This window comes from Anser anser (assembly GCF_964211835.1).
Source record: "Anser anser genome assembly, chromosome: 1".
Lineage (NCBI taxonomy): Eukaryota > Metazoa > Chordata > Aves > Anseriformes > Anatidae > Anser > Anser anser.
The window spans coordinates 26,450,548-26,477,634 of record NC_139720.1 but is presented as its reverse complement, the minus strand read 5'-3'; the positions used below and the strand labels follow the sequence as shown (position 1 = coordinate 26,477,634).

General features: G+C 49.5%; 2 protein-coding genes across 9 annotated transcripts in view; one reads left to right on the top strand and one right to left on the bottom strand.

Moving 5' to 3' along the window:
• LOC310881968 (uncharacterized protein) overlaps positions 1 to 20,300 on the top strand; it is a 25,312-nt gene extending 5,012 nt beyond the window's left edge. The window contains exons 2-11 of one of the 5 annotated variants that reach the window (XR_014572733.1): positions 8,372 to 10,512; positions 10,664 to 10,725; positions 11,614 to 11,766; positions 12,274 to 12,446; positions 12,648 to 12,741; positions 13,358 to 13,435; positions 13,688 to 13,797; positions 14,234 to 18,061; positions 18,495 to 18,565; positions 19,241 to 20,299. Coding sequence is in view for 1 of the 5 variants with exons in the window: in XM_083799974.1 (XP_083656100.1) it covers positions 10,341 to 10,512; positions 10,664 to 10,725; positions 11,614 to 11,766; positions 12,274 to 12,446; positions 12,648 to 12,741; positions 13,358 to 13,435; positions 13,688 to 13,797; positions 14,234 to 14,492 (1,101 nt within the window). In the remaining 4 variants the exon portion in view is untranslated. Of the gene's footprint in view, positions 1 to 8,371; positions 10,513 to 10,663; positions 10,726 to 11,613; positions 11,767 to 12,273; positions 12,447 to 12,647; positions 12,742 to 13,357; positions 13,436 to 13,687; positions 13,798 to 14,233 lie in introns of all 5 variants that reach the window. The other 4 variants (XR_014572731.1, XR_014572732.1, XR_014572734.1 and 1 more) reach the window with 4 other exon arrangements.
• A 1,786-nt stretch (positions 20,301 to 22,086) lies between these two features.
• Positions 22,087 to 26,298, bottom strand: LOC310892729 (uncharacterized protein). 4 transcript variants are annotated; one of them, XR_014578341.1, is made up of 5 exons: positions 24,774 to 26,298; positions 24,094 to 24,266; positions 23,799 to 23,892; positions 22,741 to 23,180; positions 22,087 to 22,304 (listed from the first exon to the last, which is right to left on the bottom strand). XR_014578341.1 is itself a non-coding variant. In XM_083820883.1 (5 exons), exons 2-5 carry the CDS (start codon positions 24,870 to 24,872, stop codon positions 23,082 to 23,084), a joined length of 465 nt encoding a protein of 154 aa, XP_083677009.1. In that variant the 5' UTR covers positions 24,873 to 25,876; positions 26,028 to 26,298; the 3' UTR covers positions 22,087 to 23,081. The 4 variants fall into 4 exon arrangements, 2 of the variants coding, with proteins under 2 accessions (XP_083677009.1, XP_083677008.1); XM_083820883.1 differs by having other exon boundaries at positions 22,087 to 23,180; positions 24,774 to 25,876; positions 26,028 to 26,298; XR_014578340.1 differs by having other exon boundaries at positions 22,087 to 23,180; positions 24,384 to 26,298.
• Between the last annotated feature and the right edge of the window lie 789 nt (positions 26,299 to 27,087).

Here is a 27,087-nt window from a genome sequence, read left to right as displayed (position 1 = left end):
GTAACTTTGTTAGAATTGTCGGGTGTGATTTTTATATTTGGCACCAGTGGTATCCCACCAGTTGATCAAGTCTAACAATACAATATAAACAAGGTGCTGGTCATCACTGGTGAGACACAATCTTCGGGTGGTCACCAACGGCAAATGGCATTCTCAATACATTGTGTCACCCGATCATAGTCATATTGACCTTAGTTGGTATGAGTCTTGTATTGTATGTAATTATACTACTCTGGAACTGGAGAATGTTATACCGCATAGCCATGCTGACTTCTTTGTTGCACGTCCATGGTATGGCATTAAGTGATCAGTACCAAGTTGGGAATCTTTGCTGCGAGTAAAAGAATTTACTAATCTTCTAGAAAGGGGGGACTGAAGCCAGGGATAGAAGATCGGGGGCTTGCTTGATCGTATTAATGATTTCTAAATAAAACAATTGTAATTATTAAAGCCAGGAATGAAAGAAAGGGGGCTTGCTTAATTGCTTTAAAATAGATATTGCTGCGTGTCTTTGCTTACTGCTGTGCAAATTAATCGAAACAAGGAGTCTTGGGGCCCCTCACAGAAGATGTTTCCTGACAAAAATGGGGAACCTGTCTCAAAAACCAGCTGAGACCGACCTTGTGGTTTGGACAAGAGCCAAGGAGCAGCTGAGTCTGTACAAAGGCACGGGGTCAACTAGTGGTGATGAAGAGGAGTTATCGGACTTCATCCCCACGACCCCCCGACGACCACCACCAGAAGGCACTGCGCAGGCGCAGATGGGAGGAGTTTATGGAAATGACTTCTTGGAGCTAATTTTAATACAAAGCGGGGATAGGTTAGGCATACGCATAAGCGTATTGGGAAACTTCATGCATATGTAACTTTTTACTGCATATAACCAAAGCAAGTTGCCGCGTTAAGGTGCACGTGCCTTTGGGGGCTATCCCGCATGTGACCGGCGCCAAGATAAACCACATACCTACTTTATAACTTATTTGTGTTGAGTTATAGTCTTCTTCCATGAACCAAGTCCCTGATGCTTTGTCTCCACCGCTCCTTCACGGTCACTCTCTGCCCCAGCTCCACGTGGGGTCCCTCCCATGAGATGCCATCCTTCCAGAACTGAGCAGGACTGCTGCCCACAGGCAGCAACTCTTCAAGAACTGCTCCCACATGGCTCTGTACCATGGGGTCCATCCCCCAGGAGCAAACTGCTCCAGCACGGGTCCCCCACGGGCGGCAGCTCCCCCCAGACCCCCTGCTCCTGCGTGGGCTCCTCTCCACGGGCTGCAGCTCCGGCCCGGGGCCTGCTCCTGCGGGGGCTCTCCATGGGCCGCAGCCTCCTCCAGGCCACATCCACCTGCTCCACCGGGGGCTCCTCCACGGGCTGCAGCGTGGAGATCTGCTCCGTGTGGGACCCATGGGCTGCAGGGGAACAGCCTGCTCCATCGGGGGCCTCTCTCCACAGGCCGCAGGGGAACTTCAGCTCTGGCACCTGCAGCACCTCCTGCCCTCTTTCTGCACTGAGCTTGGTGTCTGCAGGGCTGGTTCTCACTCCTCCCTCTCCCAGCTGATGTTGTTCCACAGTTTTGTTTGTTTGTTTGTCTTCCCTTTCTTAAATATGCTTTCACAGATGCACAAACAGCAATTTTTGGCTCATCTCTGGCCAGCATCAGGTCCCTTTGGAGCCAGCGGAATCTGGCCCTTATCTAACATGGGCATCTTCTGGACTCTTCTCACAGAGGCTACCCCTGCAGCGCCCTGCAGATAAAACCTTGCTATGTAAACCCAATACTCCTATAGGAAGAGATCTTCTGCCATTCCTCTGGCAAATTCGGGGAGGGCCCTCTGCACCCAGACGGTCTGGAGCACGGGGACACCTTCAGCCGCTGTCACCAACCCAGCGACAGCACTGTGGCAGCACAAGTGAAGAATGGCCCCGCAGGAGCTGGACGTCAGGGGGGACCTGTCCCTGGATGTGGGTACGGTGCTGCCCTGTGCCCGGGAGAGTGTCGGGGTGAGCTAGGACAGCTGCCAGATCAACCACAGCCATGCGGAAGTAATGCTGTGCCCCTGCCAGCGGCGGGAATTAGAGGGAACGGTCAAATGAGTAGGGGAGGGGAGAAGCAAAGCCCCGAGGGGAGAAGCAAAGCCCGGAAGGGAGAAGAAGACAAAGACCTGCACTACATGACATGGTTTGTTAAATACCAAGGAGGGTGACAGAACTTGGAATTAAAGGCAGGCTGTTATCTGCACAGAACCGCCGCATTCATGCCAGCATGGCGGGGCCAATGACTGCTCTTGCTCACTGCCTGGAAACTGCCCGAATTACAGGGCAGAAGGCAAGTGCTCGCAGTCTACTGCCATCTTGGTAGAACTATGGCTTGTTTTCTGGACTGGGACTTCGTCTGCTCCACCTTCATCTGATCAGTAATAATGTTCAGCTGTGAAAATAGGGAAACGCACAATAAGAGGGGAATGCTTAAGGAAGGAACACGTTTTCACCTCCAACTACAAGCATTTCAGAAGTTAGTGAAGGAAATACCACAGGCTACACACAGAACATCTAAAGGGAACCTGCAAATGACTCTTGCTCATCAGTGACTCTTGCTACAAAAAGACTCTTGCTACAGGCTTGGGGGAGAGTGGCTCAAGAGCTGTGCAGAGGAAAAGGATCTGGGGGTGTTGGTCGATGCTCGCCTGAACGTGAGCCAGCAGTGTGCCCAGGTGTCCAAGAAGGCCAACGGCATCCTGGCTTGTATCAGGAAAAGTGTAGCCAGCAGCACCAGGGAGGTGATTTTTCCCCTGTACTCTGCTCTGGTGAGGCTGCACCTTGAGTACTGTGTTCAGCTTTGGGCTCCTCAGTGCAAGAAGGACATCAAGGCCCTGGAACGTGTCCAGAAAAGGGCTGTAAAGCTGGAGAGACCTCAGGGGAGACCTTATTGCTGTCTACAACTACCTGAAAGGAAGGTGTGGGGAGCTGGGGGTCCACCTCTTCTCTCAGGTAACTAGTGACAGGATTGGAGGGAATGGCCTCAAGTTGCACCAGGGGAGGATAAGGTTATAAATGAGGAGACATTTCTTCTCAGAAAGAGCAGTCAGACATTGGAGCTGGTTGCCCAGGGAGGTGGTGGCGTCACCGTCCCTGGAGGTGTTCAAGGAAAGGTTGGACCTGGCGCTTAGGGACGTGGGTTAGTGAGTGATATTGGTAGTAGTGTTAGTGTTGGGGAGAATCGAATGGATATTTTATTAATGTCTCTTAGGTGATGGGTCATAAAGTATAATTAAGCATTGCCAAATGTACTTATATTATCAATTAATCTATGTATACTGGGAAACTTAGGGAGTATACTGAACAGTCAAATGAATCTTTGAAGGGGAACCCTGGGAGGGAACAGGTACAACCTGACCTTGGATAAGGGCCTGGAAATGCTGAAATGAGTTGAAGCAGAACCAAGGAGCGGAGGGAGCATGCGTCGAGTGAGAAAGGTGAAAAGTTTAGCAGAGAGGAAGACTCCTTACTTCGTCTGGACGACCACCCGGACGACCACCAGAGAGCACCACGCATGTGCAAATGGGAGGAGAGCTAATTAGAATGGAATGCGAGGCTGATGTTGCAACCTGTAATGAATATGTATACCTTACGTAATGTTGAATGTATAAATAACGGCTGGGATGTAACGGGACTTGAAGCCAGATTTGGGCACCTGCCCCGGCTTCCAGCGCTGAATAAAGCACCTTCATATAATCACTTGGTGGTTATGTGGTTGCTACGCTAACATTTTGGCGACCCAGGTGGGACGGCGTGGGCACTGCTGAGGCGGATCGTGTCTCGGTTTCGCTCCAGCCGGCACCGAGGGATTCTCGGGGAGCAGTCGACCGCGACCGACCTCCGCTGCTCACGACGTACCACTGGAACAGTAAGCAAAGGTGCTTTCGACTTTGGGTATTCGGTACCGATTTGGTTGGGAAAGCCTGCCGGTGAGACGCGGCGAAAGCCACGCTCGGTTGGGCAGGGAGCTCCCGGGGTAAGCCTAGGCGCCGTCCGTTAGACAGAGCAAAAGCTCTGCAGGTTCGGCATTGGTGGTTTGGTATTGGTAATTGTATTGGTTTGTGCTGAAGGGTCAGCACCTGGTATTATTGGTATGTGGTAAGCACGCTGCTGCTCCGGCAGCTTCTGGGAGAGCGTGCTGCTGCTCCGGCAGCTTCTGGGGGAGTGTGCTGCTGCTCCGGCAGCTTCTGGGTTTGTATCATAAGCTCAAAATGAAAAAGATTAAAGGAATTCTGGGAAAAGATGTACCTATCCCGCGAACATCCTCACTGGGGTGTTTGCTAGCACATTGGAAAGAGGGAGGTTTTGGTCAAGAAATGCGGAAAGGAAAGCTGATTGATTATTGTAATATTTGGTGGCCACAGTATAAACTAGAGGACCAAGAAACTTGGCCTGAGAATGGAACATTGCAATATAATACAATTTTACAATTAATGCTATTTTGCAAGCGGGAAGGAAAATATGATGAACTGCCGTATGTGGAATTATTCTTTTATTTGCGCCGAAAGCCTGAATGGCAGCATGCTTGTGGAATAATGGTGCTTGAAGTTTCAACTGAGGAACGTTGTTGTGCATGTACTAAGGAGGGACGCTGTATACAGCATCAGGCAATAGAGAATAATAAGTATTATGGGGAAATGAATAATGGAAATATTGATTTGGAAGTTGCGCCGTCGGCTCCGCCGGAAGAGCCAGGACAGGGAGGGAAAAGAGAAAAGGAAGATAGCAGTAGTGATGGAGAATCCCCGACTTTAGTCTCCCCTGTGTCACATAGGACCCGGCAACAGCGAAGGGCAGGAGAAACTATAAATGAACAGAGAGGGAAAATAATCGCTCCCCTCAGGCAAGGAGTGGGGACAGAAGGACCGGTATATGTTAAGGTGCCTTTTTCAGCTGGGGACTTAATGATATGGAAACAAGCAGCCGGCACCTACAGGGAAAACCCAGATAAAGTAGCCAGGGTAATGAAAATGATAATTAAAACCCAAAATCCCGATTGGGATGATCTCCAGGTGATCCTGGATACTTTGATGGACTCGACAGAAAAAGACATGGTATTGCGGGCAGCCAGAGAGAGAGCCCGAGAAGATATACGAAATGGATTAGTGCTTGGGAATCTAGATCAAAACTTCCCCACTGAGGATCCCCAATGGGATTATAACACAGGGGATGGAATAAGGAGGCTGAAGAGATATCAAGATTGGGTGCAAGTCGGGGTACAGAATGCCATGCCCCGGACCATAAATTGGTCAAAATTGTATAATGTCAGGCAAGAAAAAGCGGAATCACCTTCCGCCTTTTTAGAGAGATTGAAAGAAACTGCTAAGAAATATACAGATTTAGACGTAGAGACTGAGCAAGCTAAAGCTCAATTGGCACTCATTTTCCTGGGACAAGCCCAAGAGGATATTAGGAAGAAATTGCAAAAGTTGGAAGGTGCAGACTTGAGAAATTTGGATAGGCTGTTGGAAATAGCCTGGAAAGTGTATAATAACAGAGAAAAGGAAACGACAAAAAGGCAACAACAGAACTTATTAGCAGTAATTCAAGGGAGAAAACATGCAGGATTAAGGGGCAGGGGAAGAGGAAATATTAATGGTCGAGGTAGAGGAACAGGGAGAGGCTACCCAAGCTCAGGGGGAAACCGGCTGGGTCTTAACCAATGTGCCCATTGTAAGGGGGAGGGTCATTGGAAAAACGAGTGCCCTCTCCGTGGACAGATGATCGTTGGTGGGGGAAATTCGTTCCGAAACCAAGAAGCAGCCAAGGCGATGGTTCTAGGGGAATATAGTAGCTGACTAGGAGATCCGGTAGCAGAAACTAAAGAGCCCTTAGTAAAAATTCAAATAGGAAATAAGGAAATAAAATTTTTAATTGATACAGGGGCCACATATTCAGTACTCAATAGATTAAGTGGTAAGATAGGGGAAAGGAAAACTACTATTGTAGGTGCCACCGGGAAGGAGGAAATACGGCCGTTCTTACAACCCCTTGATTTACGGTTTGGAGGTAAAGAAATTACGCATGAATTTTTACATGTACCAGAATGCCCTATTCCTCTTTTGGGACGGGATTTGTTAACTAAACTAAACGCTACCATAACGTTTGAAGATGGAGAATTGATTATGAGAATCCCGGAATCAAAAGTGGGACAAATATTAATGATTAAAGAGAAGGCTGTTCCTCATATACCAAAAGAGGTAGAAAATGCAGTAATGCCTACGATTTGGGAAACGGACGTGCCTGGAAAATCAAAAGTAGCCCAGCCAGTAAAAATTGAACTTAAGGAAGGGGCCCGACCGGTACGGATTAAACAGTACCCATTGAAGCTAGAAGCTAGGCTAGGAATAGTAAAGATAGGTAGGGAACAGTAGGGTGATGGTTGGACCAGTGATCTTGAAGGTCTCTTCCAGCCTTAATGATTCTATGATTCTATGATTCTGTACCAGTGCAGAGAACAACACTATATGGGCTGCCGCAGGGAATGTTAACTCCATCCCAGACAGACCCAGTACAACTGGGGCAGGTGCCAGCTCAACCATGGCCACAGGGAAGTAATGCAGTGCCCCTGCCAGCCAGGCACGTTCTCGATGCCTCCTGAGGAGCCCTGCCCCATCGCATGGCCCGAGATCCCCATCCACGCTGCGGAAGAACGTCAACTGAGGCACAAAGAGCTCTTAAGGCAGGAGCCAGAAAGTGCCGCAGTCACTGCTGGACTGTGGGGGGGTGTGGCCCTCCAACTTAAGAGGACACTTGTGACGCCCCTGGTGATGCCCATTGTGACACAATGTGCCACCATCGCTGAGACGCAGTGTATGTGCACCCCTGCCAGCAGGAGTGCTCAGTGCTGTTGCCTCTGCTGTGGGAGCAACAGCGCTGCCCTGGCTGGGAGCCTCGGTGCGTCCCTGCCCTGCCTGGGAGCACCAGGCCACAGCCGCTGCTCGGGGCTCGGCTCCCCTGCCCCTGCGCCTGTCCGTGTCGGACCCAAGCAGGGCCCGCAGGGCTCTGGTGGCCCCAGGTGGGCTTGTGCCCACATCCTTGCTGCAGCTCCTGGGGCTCCTCCACCGGGGCCAGGAGCATCCGATGCCCAGCAGCACTTCCCTGTCCAGAGACAGCGATGCCCACCAGCTGCCAGAGGAGGGCCTGCACGGGCTGCACCGCGCGGCCGCCCGTGGCGACCTGGCCCGGCTGAGGCGGCACTGGTGGCTGAAGAAACGAGGCAAAAACCGTCGAGACCAGGCAAAGCGGTGAGGGGCTGGGGGGTGCGCTTAAAGGCTTGGGGTGGGATCGCTCTCCCGTGGCGTGCGAGCTTCAGCCTGGTGCCGCTGCGTACGCGGCTCTGGCACCAACCCTCCTTCTGCAGCAGGTGTCAGCAAGAGCTGAGGCGATGGAGGGCTGAGGCTGGGCGTTGTCCGGCCAGGCAGCCTCTCGCCCTGAAGTCAGTGGCACTGGACATAGTCGGGAGCACATGCTCCTACCAGCCCTTGGCAAAGCCTTCAGCCCCGTGCAGAGAGACGGCTGAAGCCCAGGGCAGAGTCAGGAGCACGGCAGCAAGGGCACCGCCTCCTCTGGAACCCTGGGTCAGAGCTTATGGGTGTGACCCGTTCAGTGACAAACTGGATCTGATTGATACAGCAGTGCGCGACGGGTTAAGAAGAAGGTTACTCAGAGGCATAGAGTGGTAACCAGGCTAGAGTAAGAGAAAGTGGGAACCACTAAGGAGGAGTTGTTAGGCTCGGACGGGCCTATAGAGGGCTACGCGTGATCAAAAGGAATGCACCAACCAGAAGTCTGTAACTATGTTTGCCAGCCACGTGCAGCGTGTGGAGGGGCTCAGAAAAACTATGTAAGATCTGGCATTGGGACAATAAAGGGTCTCCATTTCTCGACTATCTTGGAGCCCGTGTCGTCATTCCCTTCAAGAGCTGATCACTGAGAGGGCTTTTCCCTCTCAGCTGGCAGAGGGGAAAAATCCAGCTTTGCTTGGAATTGCTGGGGCGGCTCGAGCGCTGCTTGAAGGGTGTGCTGCCGACCGCCACTGCCCTGTCCTCTCCCTGTGGGGTTGTTTAGCAGCCGCTCGGGCATTAGCAGTTCTCTCCTGTCCTGTGGGTGATCAGCGTCAGGGCATTCACCGCCCTTCTGCCGCTCGAGTGATTGTGGAAAAACTTGGAGACTTACACTGACTTCGCACTCTTCATGGAGTTCCACAGCCTCCAAAGCTTACGTTCTGCTTGGCATTGGCAAGTGGAGACTTGTGGCCCTGCGCGTGTTCCACAGCCAGAAGTGATTTGGGGCATTGCCTGCCTGTGGAAAGCTAATTTATTTTGGTTTTAGGACACCGCTGCACCTTGCTTGTGCGAACGGCCATGCAGACGTTGTTCGATTCCTGGTGCAAGAGAAGTGCCTGCTGAACCTTTGTGACAACACTGGCAGATCGCCACTCATGATGGTATGTGGAACACGTTACTCTGCTCTAAGTGGGGCTTTATCAATTGTGCTTCCAATGACAAGTGTCTTGCCGCATTCTTCACACCGACCTGTAGAGAAACATGAAAGTTGTAATCGGCACGTAATAGGCATACACTAGCTCATCTCGGAAGACGCTCTTATCTTCCAGCACTGGGAAGCTGCTGTAGCTGTGACAGAGTGAAACACGGCACAAGTCCTTCCTTTTCTTTGTGTTGTTTGCAGGCAGTGGAGAGCCAGCATGAAGAATGCGTGGCGATTCTGCTAGAGCCCCGTGCCGACCCAAACCTGGAAGGTTACAGAGGCAAGTCTGCCCTTCACCTGGCTGCCGCAGCTCCTAACACGTCTCTAGCAGAGATGTTAGTTGAGCATGGTGCACACCTTGAAGCAAAGGACTGTGTAAGTTTTGAATCTGGGCAGCACTGCTCTTTGGGAAAGGCACTTAATTCGTCTGGGTTGTTCTGACGGGCATTCTTTATCCTTTCAGGAGGGAAATACCCCGCTTCTTCTTGCCATCTCCAGCCATCATAAAGAGATGGTAAAGTTTCTTCTTCAAAAAGGAGCGAATGTGTGTGCTCAAAGTTTCTTTGGAAGGTGAGGCATGGCTCCAAAGTGCATGTGGCTCTCCTTAGCATTGTCACTGGAATGAACAGGAGAAGGAGAGTCAGTGTTGTCCAAGGGACAATGGGCACCAAGTGAAACAAGAGGCCTTCCCACAGCTGCTTAGGAGAAACCCTCTCAGCATGAGGAAGGTTAATCAGGGGAGCAGGTGGCACCAGGGGTTTGAGCAGCCTCCATCCTTGGAGGCTTTGAAGAGCAGAGTGGAAGAAGCCTTGAGCAACGTGCTCTGGCCTCGTGGCTGAGTCTGCTCTGGGGAGGCGGTTGGCCAGGAGGCGTCTGGAGGTGTCTTCCAGCCTCAGTCCTCCAGCACTCCCCTGTGTGTGGCTTTGCTTTCCCTGTGCTTGTAGGAATCGGGGAGGGAATTGTTTGGGGAGGAAACAGGGATTAGAATAACAACAACACAGAGCCTGCAAATGCTGCTATGTTTCATACCATCTTTTGGATGCTTTAGGACTGCTCTTATGCTTGCCGCTTCTGCTGGGGAAACGGATGTAATAGAGCTACTTCTTTCCTACGGTGCCAACGTTACTTGCAAAGATATCGCTGGCTACACGGCTGTGGATTATGCTCTCCAGTCAGGACACGTTGGGTGAGTGTTTTGTATGTCGCTGTTAGAGCGGCTGAGTTGTCAGAGTGTCTGTGCTGATTTGTCACCCTCTGCGGTAGCTGCAGAAGTTTTAATGAAATGAAAATTAGAAATCCTGCTTGTGTTACTACACCCAGTTCCACACCACTGAAAAGGAAAGAGGCACTTTTTCTTTCAGTGTTACGTCACTGTTAGAGCGGCTGAGTTGTCAGAGTGTCCGTGCTGATTTGTCACCCTTTGTGATAGATGCACAAAGGCTTAACGATATCTTCAGACCTTTCTTGAAGCTGGGCTCGGTGATGTCTTCTCATAAATCACCTTCCCAAGTCAAGAGAGGATTTGGAAGTAGAGGAGAACTTCCACCCACAAGGCTTTCTTAGAAATCCCGCTTGTGTTGCTAAGCCCAGTTCCGCTCCACTGACCAGGAAAGAGGCACCTTTTCTTTCAGTGGGGATCTTACCAGTGTCCCTTTAGATAAACCCTCAAAGAGATCCCTGGTGGTGTAGCAGGTCCACCATCATGGGGAGACTGACACCGCACACAGACAGTTCTGAACTGGTTCCAAGTCAGTTGCTGTCCTAGGCAAGAGCAAGGATACTAGGCAAGGATGTTTTGGATCTGACTGCCTGTATGTTCTCTCTTTCTGCGTGTAGCCTTTGCAAGAAACTGGCAGAATGCGCAGGCAGTAAAAAGAGGGGAGAAGCTTCTGCTGGCGCTGCACAAGACACAACAGTCCCCAGCAGATTCTGCTCTCCGAGGACTGAGCACTTTGCACTGGCCACACTTGCTTTGGATGGAGAAGGTAGGATCCTGAAGTGTGGAAGAGCTGATGAGGACAACTAATGTGGCCTGATGTCAGACCGCTTCCCGTATTTGGGGGCAGGGCTTGACTGGCAGGGAAAAGCAGAGTGCCAGGAATGCTCACACTGTCTCGCTTCGTCCATCCCTTGTAGGTGCCCTGCCAGCTGTAGGAGCAGAGCAGGAGGAAGAGGCTGAATTGCCCTGGGATCGCAAGGTACTTTCTGTGAAGGACCCACTGGGCTCCCATTTGGCTCGCTTACTTTGGGGCAAGTTTACCTCTGGGCTCGCTTACCTCTGTTGCTGCCTCTGCCACTTGTTTGTGACTGGGGCCCTTGAACTACTTGTGCTCCAGCCCAGCTGTTCAGTTTGCACTGAGTTGGTGAAACTGCTAGGAGAACTGGGTCTCGCTGCAGCTGGCCTTTCAGTTAGAGTTCCAGTCTAGGGAAAGCATGTTCTACATAATGAAGCAGCAAAGATTATTCCTGCTGCTTAAAATCTTCTGAGCTTCTCAAAGGGGCTGGCCGGGAGTGGACTGTTGCTTTTCACCATACTTCACCAGTGCTCTGGTAACCTTTATGTGGCAATTTTTAACGCCAACAACGAAGAGATACCAGAGAATAGCATTGAGGGCTTGCAGCTCTGCTTTCAGTGTGCATTCCTTGGCCGCGAGCATGTTCTCAGAAGCAGCAGGGAGATTCCAGGCCATGCTTAAGCTCTGGCAGAACGAAGTCTGGCTTCTGCTTTACAACTGCTGAAATGCCATTGGAGGCAACAATAGTTCTGCAGATTCCATTCTCCACTGCCCGCCTTTTTGCGTAGGTAGAAAGCCCCTGCCCAGTCTCTCAGGCTATGTTCCAAGAAGAGAAAAAACGTTAAGCCTTCCCTCTGTTTTAAGAAACAGAAACCCTCACAAAGAGCTGCTGATAGTTGAGGCTAAGAAAGATGGAGAGAGGTCCCCAGCTGTGCCTGGTGGTGGTGCACTTCCAATCCTTTGTTTCAGTCAGAAGACTGACCTAGTTGTAGAACCTAATGAGTAAAAGCACAGCTCATATTCCCATGTTCTCACTGACTTTGTCATGCTCACGGAACACCATTTCTTTAGGATCAAGACAGACAGCTGCAGCTTGAGCTTCCTGGTGCTCCTGAAAGTCTGTCCGTGTCAGAAGCCCCACCTGAAGCTACTGAGAGCCAGCTCAGTGACACTGAGAAAGACGCAGAGCGCTTGCAAGAGGAATTGGAGATGGTTAAAGCTAAGGTATGGAAAGGCTGCACTATAGGGATAAATCCAAGGGTGGTTGTCCTTTCTCTTCCCTTCTTCCCCCTCTCTGCTGGTGACCAACACAACGGGCCCTTTGGGGAGCTTTTCACAAGCTGGAGGGACAAAGCAGTGCGTTAGGAGGCACCTTCCAGAGGGTAGGTTTGACCAGAGCAGTTTGCGCTTTCTCAAAACTTGGGTGTGCTCTGAGACACAGAGGGTGCGGCACCACTTGGGTGTGCTCTGACAACGGTTGTAAATTTTTTTTCATGTCTCTGTGTTGGGACCAGCATTGGCAGTGTCTGTGCCAGAGTCGCAGACAAAGCAGGCTGAGTTTTGTGCCAGCGTTCAGGAAATTCTGTAGAAAATCTACAGAGCTATAGGAGAGGGGTTAGTACAAAATGCAGTGAAGTAACATGCATGGGGGTTTGAGAGTGGAAGCAGTCAATTTCCCTCCCTAAAGACTAGGCTGACCACCATGGATTGATTCTTCCTTTGGTTTTGCAGGTGGAGGCATCGGAACAAGCGTGTATTGAGTCTGAGGTCTGGGTAAAATACCTGGAGACTGTACTGGAGGATAAGAAGAGAGAAGCAGCAGCTTCTTCCCAGAAAGTGCAAGGCTTTCTGGAGCCATTCTTTGGAACTGGAGCTCTCCAAAAGCTGGAAGAACGCATGCAAGGGTAGGCAGGGTAGTAAGACAGAGGGGCGAGACGCTGCTTTCTGGGACTGTGTGAACGCGAGGGAATTGCCTCGTCACATCACAGAAAGTTAATACAGGATTTGGAAAGAAGCCTTTGCTTTAGCTTATGTTCTTGCACACTGTTCTTTCCAACTGTGTGCTCTTGTGGAGTTCCCCAATAAGGCCTGTATTTCTCTTTCAGACTCAAAGCTGGAAGTGACAGATTGGAAGCCACAATCCAGCAACAAAGCAGACTGATTGAAGCCCTTCAGAGACACCAGCAAGCCTCTGCCTCAGTAAGTCAGTGATAAACTTCCCTCTTCCCTGTGAGCTCCTGCGCCTAGCTAAGTAGTTCTGTGGGGACAAAGTAAGATGAGATTTTTCTGCCAAGCTTAGGGGAGCCGAGTTCTTGACCAGCTGTGCTGACTGTAAGCTGCTCTGAAAATCCTGCCGGTCTGTTCCCCAGCTTTCTGGTTTTGAGAGTTTTCCCATGATACTACGGCAAGTCCTACAACACCAGGAAGTTCTTAGCACTAGAAAAAATAAGGGTTCACTGGAATGCACTGGTCTAGGTATTTTCTGCTTTAGACCAGTGGTGATATTGAAGATCTCAGGCTGCACTTGAGATATTCCTCCTGCGTGAGAGGTGGTAGTCAAGTTTGCACAATGCTGCACAGCCCCGACCTGACATGCCGCGCTGTCGCTAATAAAGCAGTTCCTCTTGGCGTAAAGGAGGGGCTTTCATCTGTGGCCTCTGAAGCAAATGATTCTTCTTGTCTGCCTGGAGAGGAGGGAGGTGAACATGAGCCCTGTACTCTACTGAGACTGGCAGGAGGGGAAGAGCGGCAGAGAGGTGTGAGGCAGGAAAGTTGCACGCAGCATGACTTTTCGCTTCTTTTTGTGCTTCTGTAGGCTCGTAATCACCCGGAGGACTTGGTAACTGCCTTTCAGTCAGCACAGACAACCGCAGACGGGCATCCACACCAGCAGGTATGGGAATGCTTTCTGTGAATGACTATTTTAGTCTTTGAATACCTGCTGGGCAGGTAGTGGGTGAAAAGACCAGGGGAGCCCTGGGAAACCCTCCTGCTTTTATGGCAGGGCACATTCAAGGGAAGGGGAAGCCCTGCTACTCCTGCTTCCCCAGTACTGCTACCGAGTTCTGCCTAGGCTATCTGCACATACCACACGTAGATGCTGTCCCTGTGCTGGTTCTACCATGTATCGTTTCTGTTTTGAAAGCATCAGTGTCAGAGAACAGAAGAGAAGCTGGTCGAGTTGAAATGCCCAGTCGAAGCGCGCCTCGAGCAGGAAATGAAAAGCAACAGCGAACTGCGGAGAGAATGTCTCAGGTATGGCTTGTTAGCACTTTAAAGAGAGATCCCATAGAGTAGAAATCAAGCTTCATGGAGGCTGAATGTAAAAATAGGTGAGGGTAACTGTCTGTGAGCAAATTCAGGCCTCACGCTAGGTCTTACAAGGCTCTTCTGTACACGTGCCTATGGTTTTACAGAGCTGCCAAAAGAACTTCAAGTGCAGGTTGCCCTGCAATTCTCCTGGGAGGGCAGGAAGTCCCTTCTCCATTTATTCCTCCGTTCAGGTGCAAGGTGGACCCTCCAAGTGATCTGCGGCACTGGAATGCTGGTTTTTCTCAGTAACTCCTGGTCTGTCAAGCGTGTTAAAGAAGAAGCAAGCCTTCTCTATGCTGTTTATGTCTGAGAATGTGAAACAGGCTGGTAGTTCCTTCACCTCCTACCTCAAGGTTTTCTTGACTAATTTGCTGCACAGGTTAAGGAGGCTTCTGAACGGAGCTCTGCAGAAACTAAGAGAATCTGAGGCCAGAGAAAGAAAGTTCATGATTAATACTGCAAGAGACATGACGAGCAGCTGCTCTGAAGGGGCCAGTGAAGCTGATAAATTAACAGCAAAGGTGAGCTCCGGATTCTGCAGGATTTTGTGGTTTCTTTTTTTGTCTGTTAATGTCCATACCTCTGTTGTTCTTTTCTATGCTCCTTCTTGTATTGTGAGATGTCTGTTCTCTACTTGATGCTCCTTCTGTTGTCATACATAGCAGGTATTGCAGAAGGAGTCAAGTGCCCTTGTGGTGGCTCATTCTTAGTCCAAAGGCTCGTAGCATTCTCGTGGCTTCACTGCCATTAGAAGAGTTCTCTTAAATGACAGGGAATGGCATTGTGTTTAGGCAGTGTAAAATGAAGATTAAGTTTCCGGGTTTTTGTTTGTTTTTATTTTTTGTTTGTGTTTGTTTTGAGGGATTTTTGTTTGTTCGTTTTCTATCTATTTATAAAAGGCAGGAACCTCCCGAGTGTATTTTTAGAAGGTATAGAAAAGGTGTATTTCTGGGGGAGAAGAGTAAGACAGCATCGCAGCTGGCCTTTGGGACTTAATGGGACATCTGCTATATCCTCCGTATCCTTGCAACCAAACATCAGCTTTGACCTAGAGAGAAAATGCGTTCCTCCAGCAGTTCTGTCAAAGTGGCCTCCTGAGGCACTGTTTCCAAAGCTTTCAGAGTAAGGGCAGGAAGAGTATTTGTTGCTCGTGCCTAGTCCGTTCTGCACTGCAGCGCTTCCCCCCACACACAATAGGCATTCTTTCTGGTGTCTGGGTAGAGGTGTGTTTGATGTCCCATGAGCAGAGGAGCAGTTTGGGGAAGAGCGTCCCTAGCAAAAGAACCGAGGAAGGATGGAAACTTGGGGAATCCTGTCAGCAAAGATCTTAAAGCTGTTCTTCTCTTAAAAGACGAGCCTGCCTTTACTTTGCTTTTAATACCGAGTCAGAAGGTGACAAAGACCATCTTGACGCCCTACCCCTTTATGCATTGCTCTCCACAGCTCAATGAACTTTCGCAGCAGCTGGAGATGGAGTCTGGAAAATGCAGGCAGCTAGAAGCACAAAATTGCGACCTGCAAGAAGAGCTGTCTGCTCTGCGTGGGTCTCAGGAAAAAATGGAGAAGAGCAATGGCCAGCTGCAAGAAGAGGTGGCATGCATCAAAGCTCTTCTGAAGACTTACAAGGTGGGTCACAGGCAAAAGCAACAGCATGAGACAGAGATAAGAAAGAGCCTGACAAGGAACAAGTGCTCGGACCAGAAGTCGCAGGTGATGTTTGTATTTGGGGTCTGGCCCCTCATTCTTTCTGTGAGGCGTTGTTCTCCACAGGCACAGAAGTCCCTGTGAATTGTGTATGGAGCCTTTGGAAAAGGCTTACAAGCAGAGGACTGTCTTACAGAGACAGAAGTGTCTTAGCACTGACTCTGAAGTAAGAACAGAGTGCTGAGAACTGGTGTCCTCCAGACTAAAATGAATGGTTGACCTGTGGGAGTTTCCGGCTTCTGCCTTCATTGCTGGTGGTAGTGAGGAGGCAAGTGGCCTCCCCTGAGTGAGGCTGGGCCCTTGAAACTGGCTATGCGAAAGGTAAAGGTGAGCTCTGGATTCTGCACGCTTTTGTGATTTCTTTTTTTGTCTATTCATGTCCATACCTCTGTTGTTCTTTTCTATGGTCCTTCTTGTATTGTGAGTTGTCTGTTCTCTCCTTGATGCTCCTTCTGTTGTCATACATAGCAGGTGAACGCAGAGCAGTTGTCATTGTGGGTCAAAATGAACGTGCAGAGCAGTATCTGCAAGGGCACACTGAGGGCAGGCTGCTCTGTGGAGGAAGGACGAGCTGAGAGTCACAGCAAGGATGGCGGGCTCAGTGGCTTCACAGGCCATGGCATAGGTCCACAGCATTTTCCGGGTCTGGCAGGTGGAACTCCACCTGTCTGAAGTTGGCTTTGCCCAAGATCACTTCCAGAGCCCTGTCTTAGGAGTTGAGCCAGTGATGCTTTTGTAACTTACCGCTCACCAGCAGCTGTCTCAACCCGTCTTTCCCTAGCCATGGGCACCCTGAAGTAGAGGTCCAAGAAGTGCTTTTGAGCTGCCGTGGGTGTCTTGTTCAGGTGCATGGAACCCTTGATCTAGATTTCCCCTGGTTACTGAGAGGTGCTGCTAAGGCACACGTGTGCTTTAGAAGGTATTGTAGAAGGAGTCAAGTGCCCTTGTGGTGGCTCATTCTTAGTCCAAAGGCTCGTAGCATTCTCGTGGCTTCACTGCCATTAGAAGAGTTCTCTTAAATGACAGGGAATGGCATTGTGTTTAGGCAGTGTAAAATGAAGATTAAGTTTCCGGGTTTTTGTTTGTTTTTATTTTTTGTTTGTGTTTGTTTTGAGGGATTTTTGTTTGTTCGTTTTCTATCTATTTATAAAAGGCAGGAACCTCCCGAGTGTATTTTTAGAAGGTATAGAAAAGGTGTATTTCTGGGGGAGAAGACTAAGACAGCATCGCAGCTGGCCTTTGGGACTTAATGGGACATCTGCTATATCCTCCGTATCCTTGCAACCAAACATCAGCTTTGACCTAGAGAGAAAATGCCTTCCTCCAGCAGTTCTGTCAAAGTGGCCTCCTGAGGCACTGTTTCCAAAGCTTTCAGAGTAAGGGCAGGAAGAGTATTTGCTGCTCGTGCCTAGTCCGTTCTGCACTGCAGCGCTTCCCCCCACACACAATAGGCATTCTTTCTGGTGTCTGGGTAGAGGTGTGTTTGATGTCCCATGAGCAGAGGAGCAGTTTGGGGAAGAGCGTCCCTAGCAAAAGAACCGAGGAAGGATGGAAACTTGGGGAATCCTGTCAGCAAAGATCTTAAAGCTGTTCTTCTCTTAAAAGACGAGCCTGCCTTTACTTTGCTTTTAATACCGAGTCAGAAGGTGACAAAGACCATCTTGACGCCCTACCCCTTTATGCATTGCTCTCCACAGCTCAATGAACTTTCGCAGCAGCTGGAGATGGAGTCTGGAAAATGCAGGCAGCTAGAAGCACAAAATTGCGACCTGCAAGAAGAGCTGTCTGCTCTGCGTGGGTCTCAGGAAAAAATGGAGAAGAGCAATGGCCAGCTGCAAGAAGAGGTGGCATGCATCAAAGCTCTTCTGAAGACTTACAAGGTGGGTCACAGGCAAAAGCAACAGCATGAGACAGAGATAAGAAAGAGCCTGACAAGGAACAAGTGCTCGGACCAGAAGTCGCAGGTGATGTTTGTATTTGGGGTCTGGCCCCTCATTCTTTCTGTGAGGCGTTGTTCTCCACAGGCACAGAAGTCCCTGTGAATTGTGTATGGAGCCTTTGGAAAAGGCTTACTTTCTCCTCCAGACTAAAATGAATGGTTGACCTGTGGGAGTTTCCGGCTTCTGCCTTCACTGCTGGTGGTAGTGAGGAGGCAAGTGGCCTCCCCTGAGTGAGGCTGGGCCCTTGAAACTGGGTATGTGTGACTGATGGGGGGATGGTTCTCTTCTTCTTTGTGGTGATGGAAATTTCATTATCTGCTTCAGACACAGGCAGCCTCTCCAGACGTGCAAGAACTGACAAGATCCCCTCCTTGCACTTCGCTGGGAAAGAGCCCAAAGCACAGAAGCAGAGATGCTGACTCTGAAGAGGAGGATGTTAGGGAAAAGACACCACAAGATCATACTTTTCCATATGAGTCCATGCAGGAAAGACTGGAAAATTACAGGTACTACTATCTGGAGGAAGTAAACCTCAGAAGATGCCTACAAAAGGACCTCAAAAGGTATGTCTGGACGTTTTTTGGAGTGAGAGTAAGATGCTGCTTTTTCCCTGTACATTTTCTTCCCAACATCCCTTTTTTTTGTCTGGTCAGCATTATGTCAGTAAATATGCCTAAAAAGGCATATTGATAAAAGACTCCTCTGCAAACCTTCCTCTTTTTTAGAACTGCCTTCATAATGCTTCAGTGTTCCCGCAGTGCCATCACTGGTCGTGGCATTACAAAAGCATTTTTGAAGTTGGCATCGTCTTAACATGTGGTCTTCTGGCCACTCTGATAATGTGTTCCTCATTGTAACGTTCTCTGCGATATAAGGCAGAGAAGCGAAATTGCCTGTCCTATTGTCCTGTCTGCAAACATGAATGCTTGAATAATATGGGCCTTCTAGAGAGCAGAATCTCTGAATCTGCTGATTCAATCTCTCTGAATTTTTCAGAACTCGTCAGAAACTAGCTGAAGTCAAAGCTCAGCTCCACCAGAAGCACCACTGAAGCCTGCGTGGCTAAGGTCAGCATTCATACATGTTATTCTCAACCCCTCTTAAAGCATATCTGTGAGCAAGCTTACGCTTCTGAGCCTCAAGTTAGAATCCCTTTGTGGTTCCAAAACACACCTTCTTTATGCTAAAACAACTGCTAAGCATCAGAAGAGTACACAACTGTATGGGGGCGGGCTGAAGACCTCTGGTCATTGGGGGGTGTGCAAAATACAGAGTGCCCTTCTTCTTCTGCAAAGCCGTAAGGGAAAGAGTGAAGGGAAAGAAAGGGAGAATAGACAAAATAACCGTACAAATGGTAATAGGAGAACAGGCACCAGACAAAGACATGCCGCACTGAAGGCTGCGTTAGGGCCAGGTTGCAGCAAGAAGATGTTTGCCTTTTCAAAGGCAGATCCTTTTCAACGTTTTCAAGGTGAATGCGGAAGCTGTATTTTAGGAGTAGTGTTCCAAAGAATGCCCAGTTTGAATGCTTAGAGAGTAGGGACACTTGAGGATGAAGAGGGCTGCAGAGGACTAGAGTCTAACACTGATGAGCAAGAGTCATTTGCAGGTTCCCTCACAATGTTCTGTGTGTAGCCTGTGGTATTTCCTTCACTAACTTCTGGAATACTGGTAATTGGAGGTGAAAAGGTGTTCCTGCCTTGTGCATTTTCTTCTTATTGTGTGTTTCCCTGTTTTCACAGCTGGATATCATTACTGATCAGATGAAGGTGGAGCAGACAAAGTCCCAGTCCAGAAAACAAGCCATAGTTCTACCAAGATGGAAGATGACTGCCAACACTTGCCTTCTGCCCCGTAATTCGGGCAGTTTCCAGGCCGTGAGCAAAAGCAGCCATTGCCCCCACCACGCTGGCAAGAACGCAGCGGTTCTGTGCAGATAACAGCCTGCCTTTAATTCCAAGTTCTGTCGCCCGCCTTGGCATTTAATAAACCATGTCACGTAGTGTGGGTCTTTGTCTGTTCCCTTCTCCCTTACGGACTTTGCTTCTCCTCTCCCATGCCCATGTGACTGTTCCCTCTGATTCCTTCTGCTCGTCTCTCTTACTGACCAGGAGCATCCTGTGAACATCAAATGTATTATTTCCGTTGTGGGAAGCAGACCAACCCTCTTGCAGATGTGTCCCGTGAGTTACACAGTACCAAGGGAAACTCCTGGGTGAACTAGGGACAAGGGCTTGGGATGGAAAAAGGGAGAATACACAAAGACAGAGGTGTCATTTGCCTCTTGTGGCTGGAAATGGTTCCCTTGCAAAAGGGATAGCCCACGACAAGCGGGGGACCTCAACCACACTGTCCATGAGGCTGGCAGAGAGCTTTAATGCTGCGGCCAGATTTCTGAATGCAGGGGAAATGATTTGTAGGCTTCAAACCAGCATCCTCTGAGCAAGATGTTCTCCTGGGAAGAAGACCCGGGCTCCCCCATATAAAGAGATCTTCTGCCACTCATCTGGCAAATTCAGGGAGGGCTGAAGGCAGAGGAAAACACCACCTGCGCACCCACTCCATCCAGCAATTGCCCCAATCCCCTGAAGTCCCTTTTGATAGTCTCCAGGCTTCTCTCAGCAATTTCATCACTGCCACCCTGAATTCTCACTAATGGGTAATAATCGGAGGGGGGCTAACGAGGTCAGGAAGTTTCCTGGTAATGTCCTTGACCCGAGCCCCAGGTAGGCTGCAGACTTCCCTACGGGTAGGGTCGAGCTGACATATGGGGCCCTCTGTTCCCTTCAAAAGGGAGTCGCCTACAACCATTACCCTTCTTTCCTTCTTGTTGGAGGAAGTCTTGAGGCGTGGAGTCAACTTGCTGGGTCCTTGCGGCTCCCTTGACTGCCTCCAGCGGCCTCGATGCGGAAAATCACCTGCCCGCCGCGATCCACTCTCCGCAACAGCACGCGACTGCCTTGGACTGCAAACCTCTACGGAGGGAGCAAAAGAAGGGGGCAGGGGGAAGTTCTCATTCCCTGTGAAGGAGTTACTTTGCAAGACCCCTTGTTTGCCTATGGAGTGACTGTGGGACACACCTCTGTGGTGGTTTTACTCAGGTGGGCAGCTGAGCTCCATCACAACCGCTCACTCACTCCCACTCCTCAAAGGGAAAAGGGGGAGAAAATACGATGAAAAGGGCTCAAGGGTTGAGACAAGAACAGGGAGTTCACTCAACAGTTATTGTGAAGGGCAAAACAAACTCAGAGTATGGAAATTAGTAAAATCTATTGGCTGTTACTTAGTAACAAGCCAGAGAAGTGAGAAACAAAGGAAAGAAACCAAAGCCAACTTCGTCCCACCCACCCTCTTCCACCTCCTCCCCCTGAGCGGCACGGGGGAATGGGGGCTGCGGTCAGTCTGAAGCCAGGGATAGAAGAATGGGGGCTTGCTTAATCATGTTAATGATTAATGATTAAAGGATTTATCTGTGAAAGCAACACAACTGACGCTCAGGACGTATGTCTTGAACCCTGAGCAAGGTGTTTTCCACTTTGAAATTCATCCAAATACTAGTCAAAAGACTGTGCTTATATATTGGTCAAGGCTGTGTGTGTTTAAGAACTGCTTGTGCTTTTGCAGAAGTAGATAAGGAGAATATTACTCTACCTAGCAGCTCTTCTTGGAAGTCACAATTTTGTGCTTCTAGCTGCCTGCTTTTTCCAGACTCCATCTCCAGCTGCTGCGAAAGTTCATTGAGCTGTGCAGAGCAATGCATAAAGGGGTAGGGCGTCAAGATGGTCTTTGTCACCTTCTGACTCGGTATTAAAAGCAAAGTAAAGGCAGACTCGTCTTTCAAGAGAAGAACAGCTTTAAGATCTTTGCTGACAGGATTCCCCAAGTTTCCATCCTTCCTCGGTTCTTTTGCTAGGGACGCTCTTGCCCAAAATGCTCCTCTGCTCATGGGACATCAAACACACCCCTACCCAGACACCAGAAAGAATGCCTATTGTGTGTGGGGGGAAGCGCTGCAGTGCAGAACGGACTAGGCACGAGCAACAAATACTCTTCCTGCCCTTACTCTGAAAGCTTTGGAAACAGTGCCTCAGGAAGCCACTTTGACAGAACTGCTGGAGGAAGGCATTTTCTCTCTAGGTCAAAGCTGATGTTTGGTTGCAAGGATACGGAGGATATAGCAGATGTCCCATTAAGTCCCAAAGGCCAGCTGCGATGCTGTCTTAGTCTTCTCCCCCAGAAATACACCTTTTCTACACCTTCTAAAAATACACTCAGGACGTTCCTGCCTTTTATAAATAGATAGAAAACGAACAAACAAAAATCCCTCAAAACAAACACAAACAAAAAATAAAAACTAAGAAAAACCCGGAAACTTAATCTTCATTTTACACTGCCTAAACACAATGCCATTCCCTGTCATTTAAGAGAACTCTTCCAATGGCAGTGAAGCCACAAGAATGGTACGAGCCTTTGGACTAAGAATGAGCCACCACAAGGGCACTTGACTCCTTCTACAATACCTGCTATGTATGACAACAGAAGGAGCATCAAGTAGAGAACAGACATCTCACAATACAAGAGGGAGCATAGAAAAGAAGAACAGAGGTATGGACATTAACAGACAAAAAAAGAAACCACAAAATCCTGCAGAATACAGAGCTCACCTTTGCTGTTAATTTATCAGCTTCACTGGCCCCTTCAGAGCAGCTGCTCGTCATGTCTCTTGCAGTATTAATCATGAGCTTTCTTTCTCTGGCCTCATATTCTCTTAGTTTCTGCAGAGCTCCGTTCAGAAGCCTCCTTAACCTGTGCAGCAAATTAGTCAAGAAAACATTGAGGTAGGAGGTGAAGGAACTACCAGCCTGTTTCACATTCTCAGACATAAACAGCATAGAGAAGGCTTGCTTCTTCTTTAACACGCTTGACAGACCAGGAGTTACTGAGAAAAACCAGCATTCCAGTGCCGCAGATCACTTGGAGGGTCCACCTTGCACCTGAACGGAGGAATAAATGGAGAAGGGACTTCCTGCCCTCCCAGGAGAATTGCAGGGCAACCTGCACTTGAAGTTCTTTTGGCAGCTCTGTAAAACCATAGGCACGTGTACAGAAGAGCCTTGTAAGACCTAGCGTGAGGCTTGAATTTGCTCACAGACAGTTACCCTCACCTATTTTTACATTCAGCCTCCATGAAGCTTGATTTCTACTCTATGGGATCTCTCTTTAAAGTGCTAACAAGCCATACCTGAGACATTCTCTCCGCAGTTCGCTGTTGCTTTTCATTTCCTGCTCGAGGCGCGCTTCGACTGGGCATTTCAACTCGACCAGCTTCTCTTCTGTTCTCTGACACCGATGCTTTCAAAACAGAAACGATACATGGTAGAACCAGCACAGGGACAGCATCTACGTGTGGTATGTGCAGATAGCCTAGGCAGAACTCGGTAGCAGTACTGGGGAAGCAGGAGTAGCAGGGCTTCCCCTTCCCTTGAACGTGCCCTGCCATAAAAGCAGGAGGGTTTCCCAGGGCTCCCCTGGTCTTTTCACCCACTACCTGCCCAGCAGGTATTCAAAGACTAAAATAGTCATTCACAGAAAGCGTTCCCATACCTGCTGGTGTGGATGCCCGTCTGCGGTTGTCTGTGCTGACTGAAAGGCAGTTACCAAGTCCTCCGGGTGATTACGAGCCTACAGAAGCACAAAAAGAAGCGAAAAGTCATGCTGCGTGCAACTTTCCTGCCTCACACCTCTCTGCCGCTCTTCCCCTCCTGCCAGTCTCAGTAGAGTACAGGGCTCATGTTCACCTCCCTCCTCCCCAGGCAGACAAGAAGAATCATTTGCTTCACAGAGGCCACAGATGAAAGCCCCTCCTTTACGCCAAGAGGAACTGCTTTATTAGCGACAGCGCGGCATGTCAGGTCGGGGCTGTGCAGCATTGTGCAAACTTGACTACCACCTCTCATGCAGGAGGAATATCTCAAGTGCAGCCTGCGATCTTCAATATCACCACTGGTCTAAAGCAGAAAATACCTAGACCAGTGCATTCCAGTGAACCCTTATTTTTTCTAGTGCTAAGAACTTCCTGGTGTTGTAGGACTTGCCGTAGTATCATGGGAAAACTCTCAAAACCAGAAAGCTGGGGAACAGACCGGCAGGATTTTCAGAGCAGCTTACAGTCAGCACAGCTGGTCAAGAACTCGGCTCCCCTAAGCTTGGCAGAAAAATCTCATCTTACTTTGTCCCCACAGAACTACTTAGCTAGGCGCAGGAGCTCACAGGGAAGAGGGAAGTTTATCACTGACTTACTGAGGCAGAGGCTTGCTGGTGTCTCTGAAGGGCTTCAATCAGTCTGCTTTGTTGCTGGATTGTGGCTTCCAATCTGTCACTTCCAGCTTTGAGTCTGAAAGAGAAATACAGGCCTTATTGGGGAACTCCACAAGAGCACACAGTTGGAAAGAACAGTGTGCAAGAACATAAGCTAAAGCAAAGGCTTCTTTCCAAATCCTGTATTAACTTTCTGTGATGTGACGAGGCAATTCCCTCGCGTTCACACAGTCCCAGAAAGCAGCGTCTCGCCCCTCTGTCTTACTACCCTGCCTACCCTTGCATGCGTTCTTCCAGCTTTTGGAGAGCTCCAGTTCCAAAGAATGGCTCCAGAAAGCCTTGCACTTTCTGGGAAGAAGCTGCTGCTTCTCTCTTCTTATCCTCCAGTACAGTCTCCAGGTATTTTACCCAGACCTCAGACTCAATACACGCTTGTTCCGATGCCTCCACCTGCAAAACCAAAGGAAGAATCAATCCATGGTGGTCAGCCTAGTCTTTAGGGAGGGAAATTGACTGCTTCCACTCTCAAACCCCCATGCATGTTACTTCACTGCATTTTGTACTAACCCCTCTCCTATAGCTCTGTAGATTTTCTACAGAATTTCCTGAACGCTGGCACAAAACTCAGCCTGCTTTGTCTGCGACTCTGGCACAGACACTGCCAATGCTGGTCCCAACATAGAGACATGAAAAAAAATTTACAACCGTTGTCAGAGCACACCCAAGTGGTGCCGCACCCTCTGTGTCTCAGAGCACACCCAAGTTTTGAGAAAGCGCAAACTGCTCTGGTCAAACCTACCCCCTGGAAGGTGCCTCCTAACGCACTGCTTTGTCCCTCCAGCTTGTGAAAAGCTCCCCAAAGGGCCCGTTGTGTTGGTCACCAGCAGAGAGGGGGAAGAAGGGAAGAGAAAGGACAACCACCCTTGGATTTATCCCTATAGTGCAGCCTTTCCATACCTTAGCTTTAACCATCTCCAATTCCTCTTGCAAGCGCTCTGCGTCTTTCTCAGTGTCACTGAGCTGGCTCTCAGTAGCTTCAGGTGGGGCTTCTGACATGGGCAGACTTTCAGGAGCACCAGGAAGCTCAAGCTGCAGCTGTCTGTCTTGATCCTAAAGAAATGGGGTTCCGTGAGCATGACAAAGTCAGTGAGAACATGGGAATATGAGCTGTGCTTTTACTCATTAGGTTCTACAACTAGGTCAGTCTTCTGACTGAAACAAAGGATTGGAAGTGCACCACCACCAGGCACAGCTGGGGACCTCTCTCCATCTTTCTTAGCCTCAACTATCAGCAGCTCTTTGTGAGGGTTTCTGTTTCTTAAAACAGAGGGAAGGCTTAACGTTTTTTCTCTTCTTGGAACATAGCCTGAGAGACTGGGCAGGGGCTTTCTACCTACGCAAAAAGGCGGGCAGTGGAGAATGGAATCTGCAGAACTATTGTTGCCTCCAATGGCATTTCAGCAGTTGTAAAGCAGAAGCCAGACTTCGTTCTGCCAGAGCTTAAGCATGGCCTGGAATCTCCCTGCTGCTTCTGAGAACATGCTCGCGGCCAAGGAATGCACGCTGAAAGCAGAGCTGCAAGCCCTCAATGCTATTCTCTGGTATCTCTTCGTTGTTGGCGTTAAAAATTGCCACATAAAGGTTACCGGAGCACTGGTGAAGTATGGTGAAAAGCAACAGTCCACTCCCGGCCAGCCCCTTTGAGAAGCTCAGAAGATTTTAAGCAGCAGGAATAATCTTTGCTGCTTCATTATGTAGAACATGCTTTCCCTAGACTGGAACTCTAACTGAAAGGCCAGCTGCAGCGAGACCCAGTTCTCCTAGCAGTTTCACCAACTCAGTGCAAACTGAACAGCTGGGCTGGAGCACAAGTAGTTCAAGGGCCCCAGTCACAAACAAGTGGCAGAGGCAGCAACAGAGGTAAGCGAGCCCAGAGGTAAACTTGCCCCAAAGTAAGCGAGCCAAATGGGAGCCCAGTGGGTCCTTCACAGAAAGTACCTTGCGATCCCAGGGCAATTCAGCCTCTTCCTCCTGCTCTGCTCCTACAGCTGGCAGGGCACCTACAAGGGATGGACGAAGCGAGACAGTGTGAGCATTCCTGGCACTCTGCTTTTCCCTGCCAGTCAAGCCCTGCCCCCAAATACGGGAAGCGGTCTGACATCAGGCCACATTAGTTGTCCTCATCAGCTCTTCCACACTTCAGGATCCTACCTTCTCCATCCAAAGCAAGTGCGCTCAATAAAAAACGCTCAGTCCTCGGAGAGCAGAATCTGCTGGGGACTGCTGTGTCTTGTGCAGCGCCAGCAGAAGCTTCTCCCGTCTTTTCACAGCGTGCATGTTCTACCAGTTTCTTGCAAAGGCTACACGCAGATAGAGAGAACATACAGGCAGTCAGATCCAAAACATCCTTGCCTAGTATCCTTGCTCTTGCCTAGGACAGCAACTGACTTGGAACCAGTTCAGAACTGTCTGTGTGCGGTGTCAGTCTCCCCATGACGGTGGACCTGCTACACCACCAGGGATCTCTTTGAGGGTTTATCTAAAGGGACACTGGTAAGATCCCCACTGAAAGAAAAGGTGCCTCTTTCCTGGTCAGTGGAGCGGAATCGGGCTTAGCAACACAAGCGGGATTTCTAAGAAAGCCTTGTGGGTGGAAGTTCTCCTCTACTTCCAAATCCTCTCTTGACTTGGGAAGGTGATTTATGAGAAGACATCACCGAGCCCAGCTTCAAGAAAGGTCTGAAGATATCGTTAAGCCTTTGTGCATCTATCACAAAGGGTGACAAATCAGCACGGACACTCTGACAACTCAGCCGCTCTAAAAGTGACGTACAAAACACTCACTCAAAATGTCCCGACCGGAGAGCATAATCCACAGCTGTATCGCAAGCAATATCCTTGCAAGTAACGTTGGCACCGTAGGAAAGAAGTAGCTCTATTACATCTGTTTCCCCAGCAGAAGCGGCAAGCATAAGAGCAGTCCTAAAGCATCCAAAAGATGGTATGAAACATAGCAGCATTTGCAGACTCTGTGTTGTTGTTATTCTAATCCCTGTTTCCTCCCCAAACAATTCCCTCCCCGATTCCTACAAGCACAGGGAAAGCAAAGCCACACACAGGGGAGTGCTGGAGGACTGAGGCTGGAAGGCACCTCCAGACAGCTCCTGGCCAACCGCCTCCCCAGAGCAAACTCAGCCACGAGGCCAGAGCACGTTGCTCAAGGCTTCTTCCACTCTGCTCTTCAAAGCCTCCAAGGATGGAGGCTGCTCAA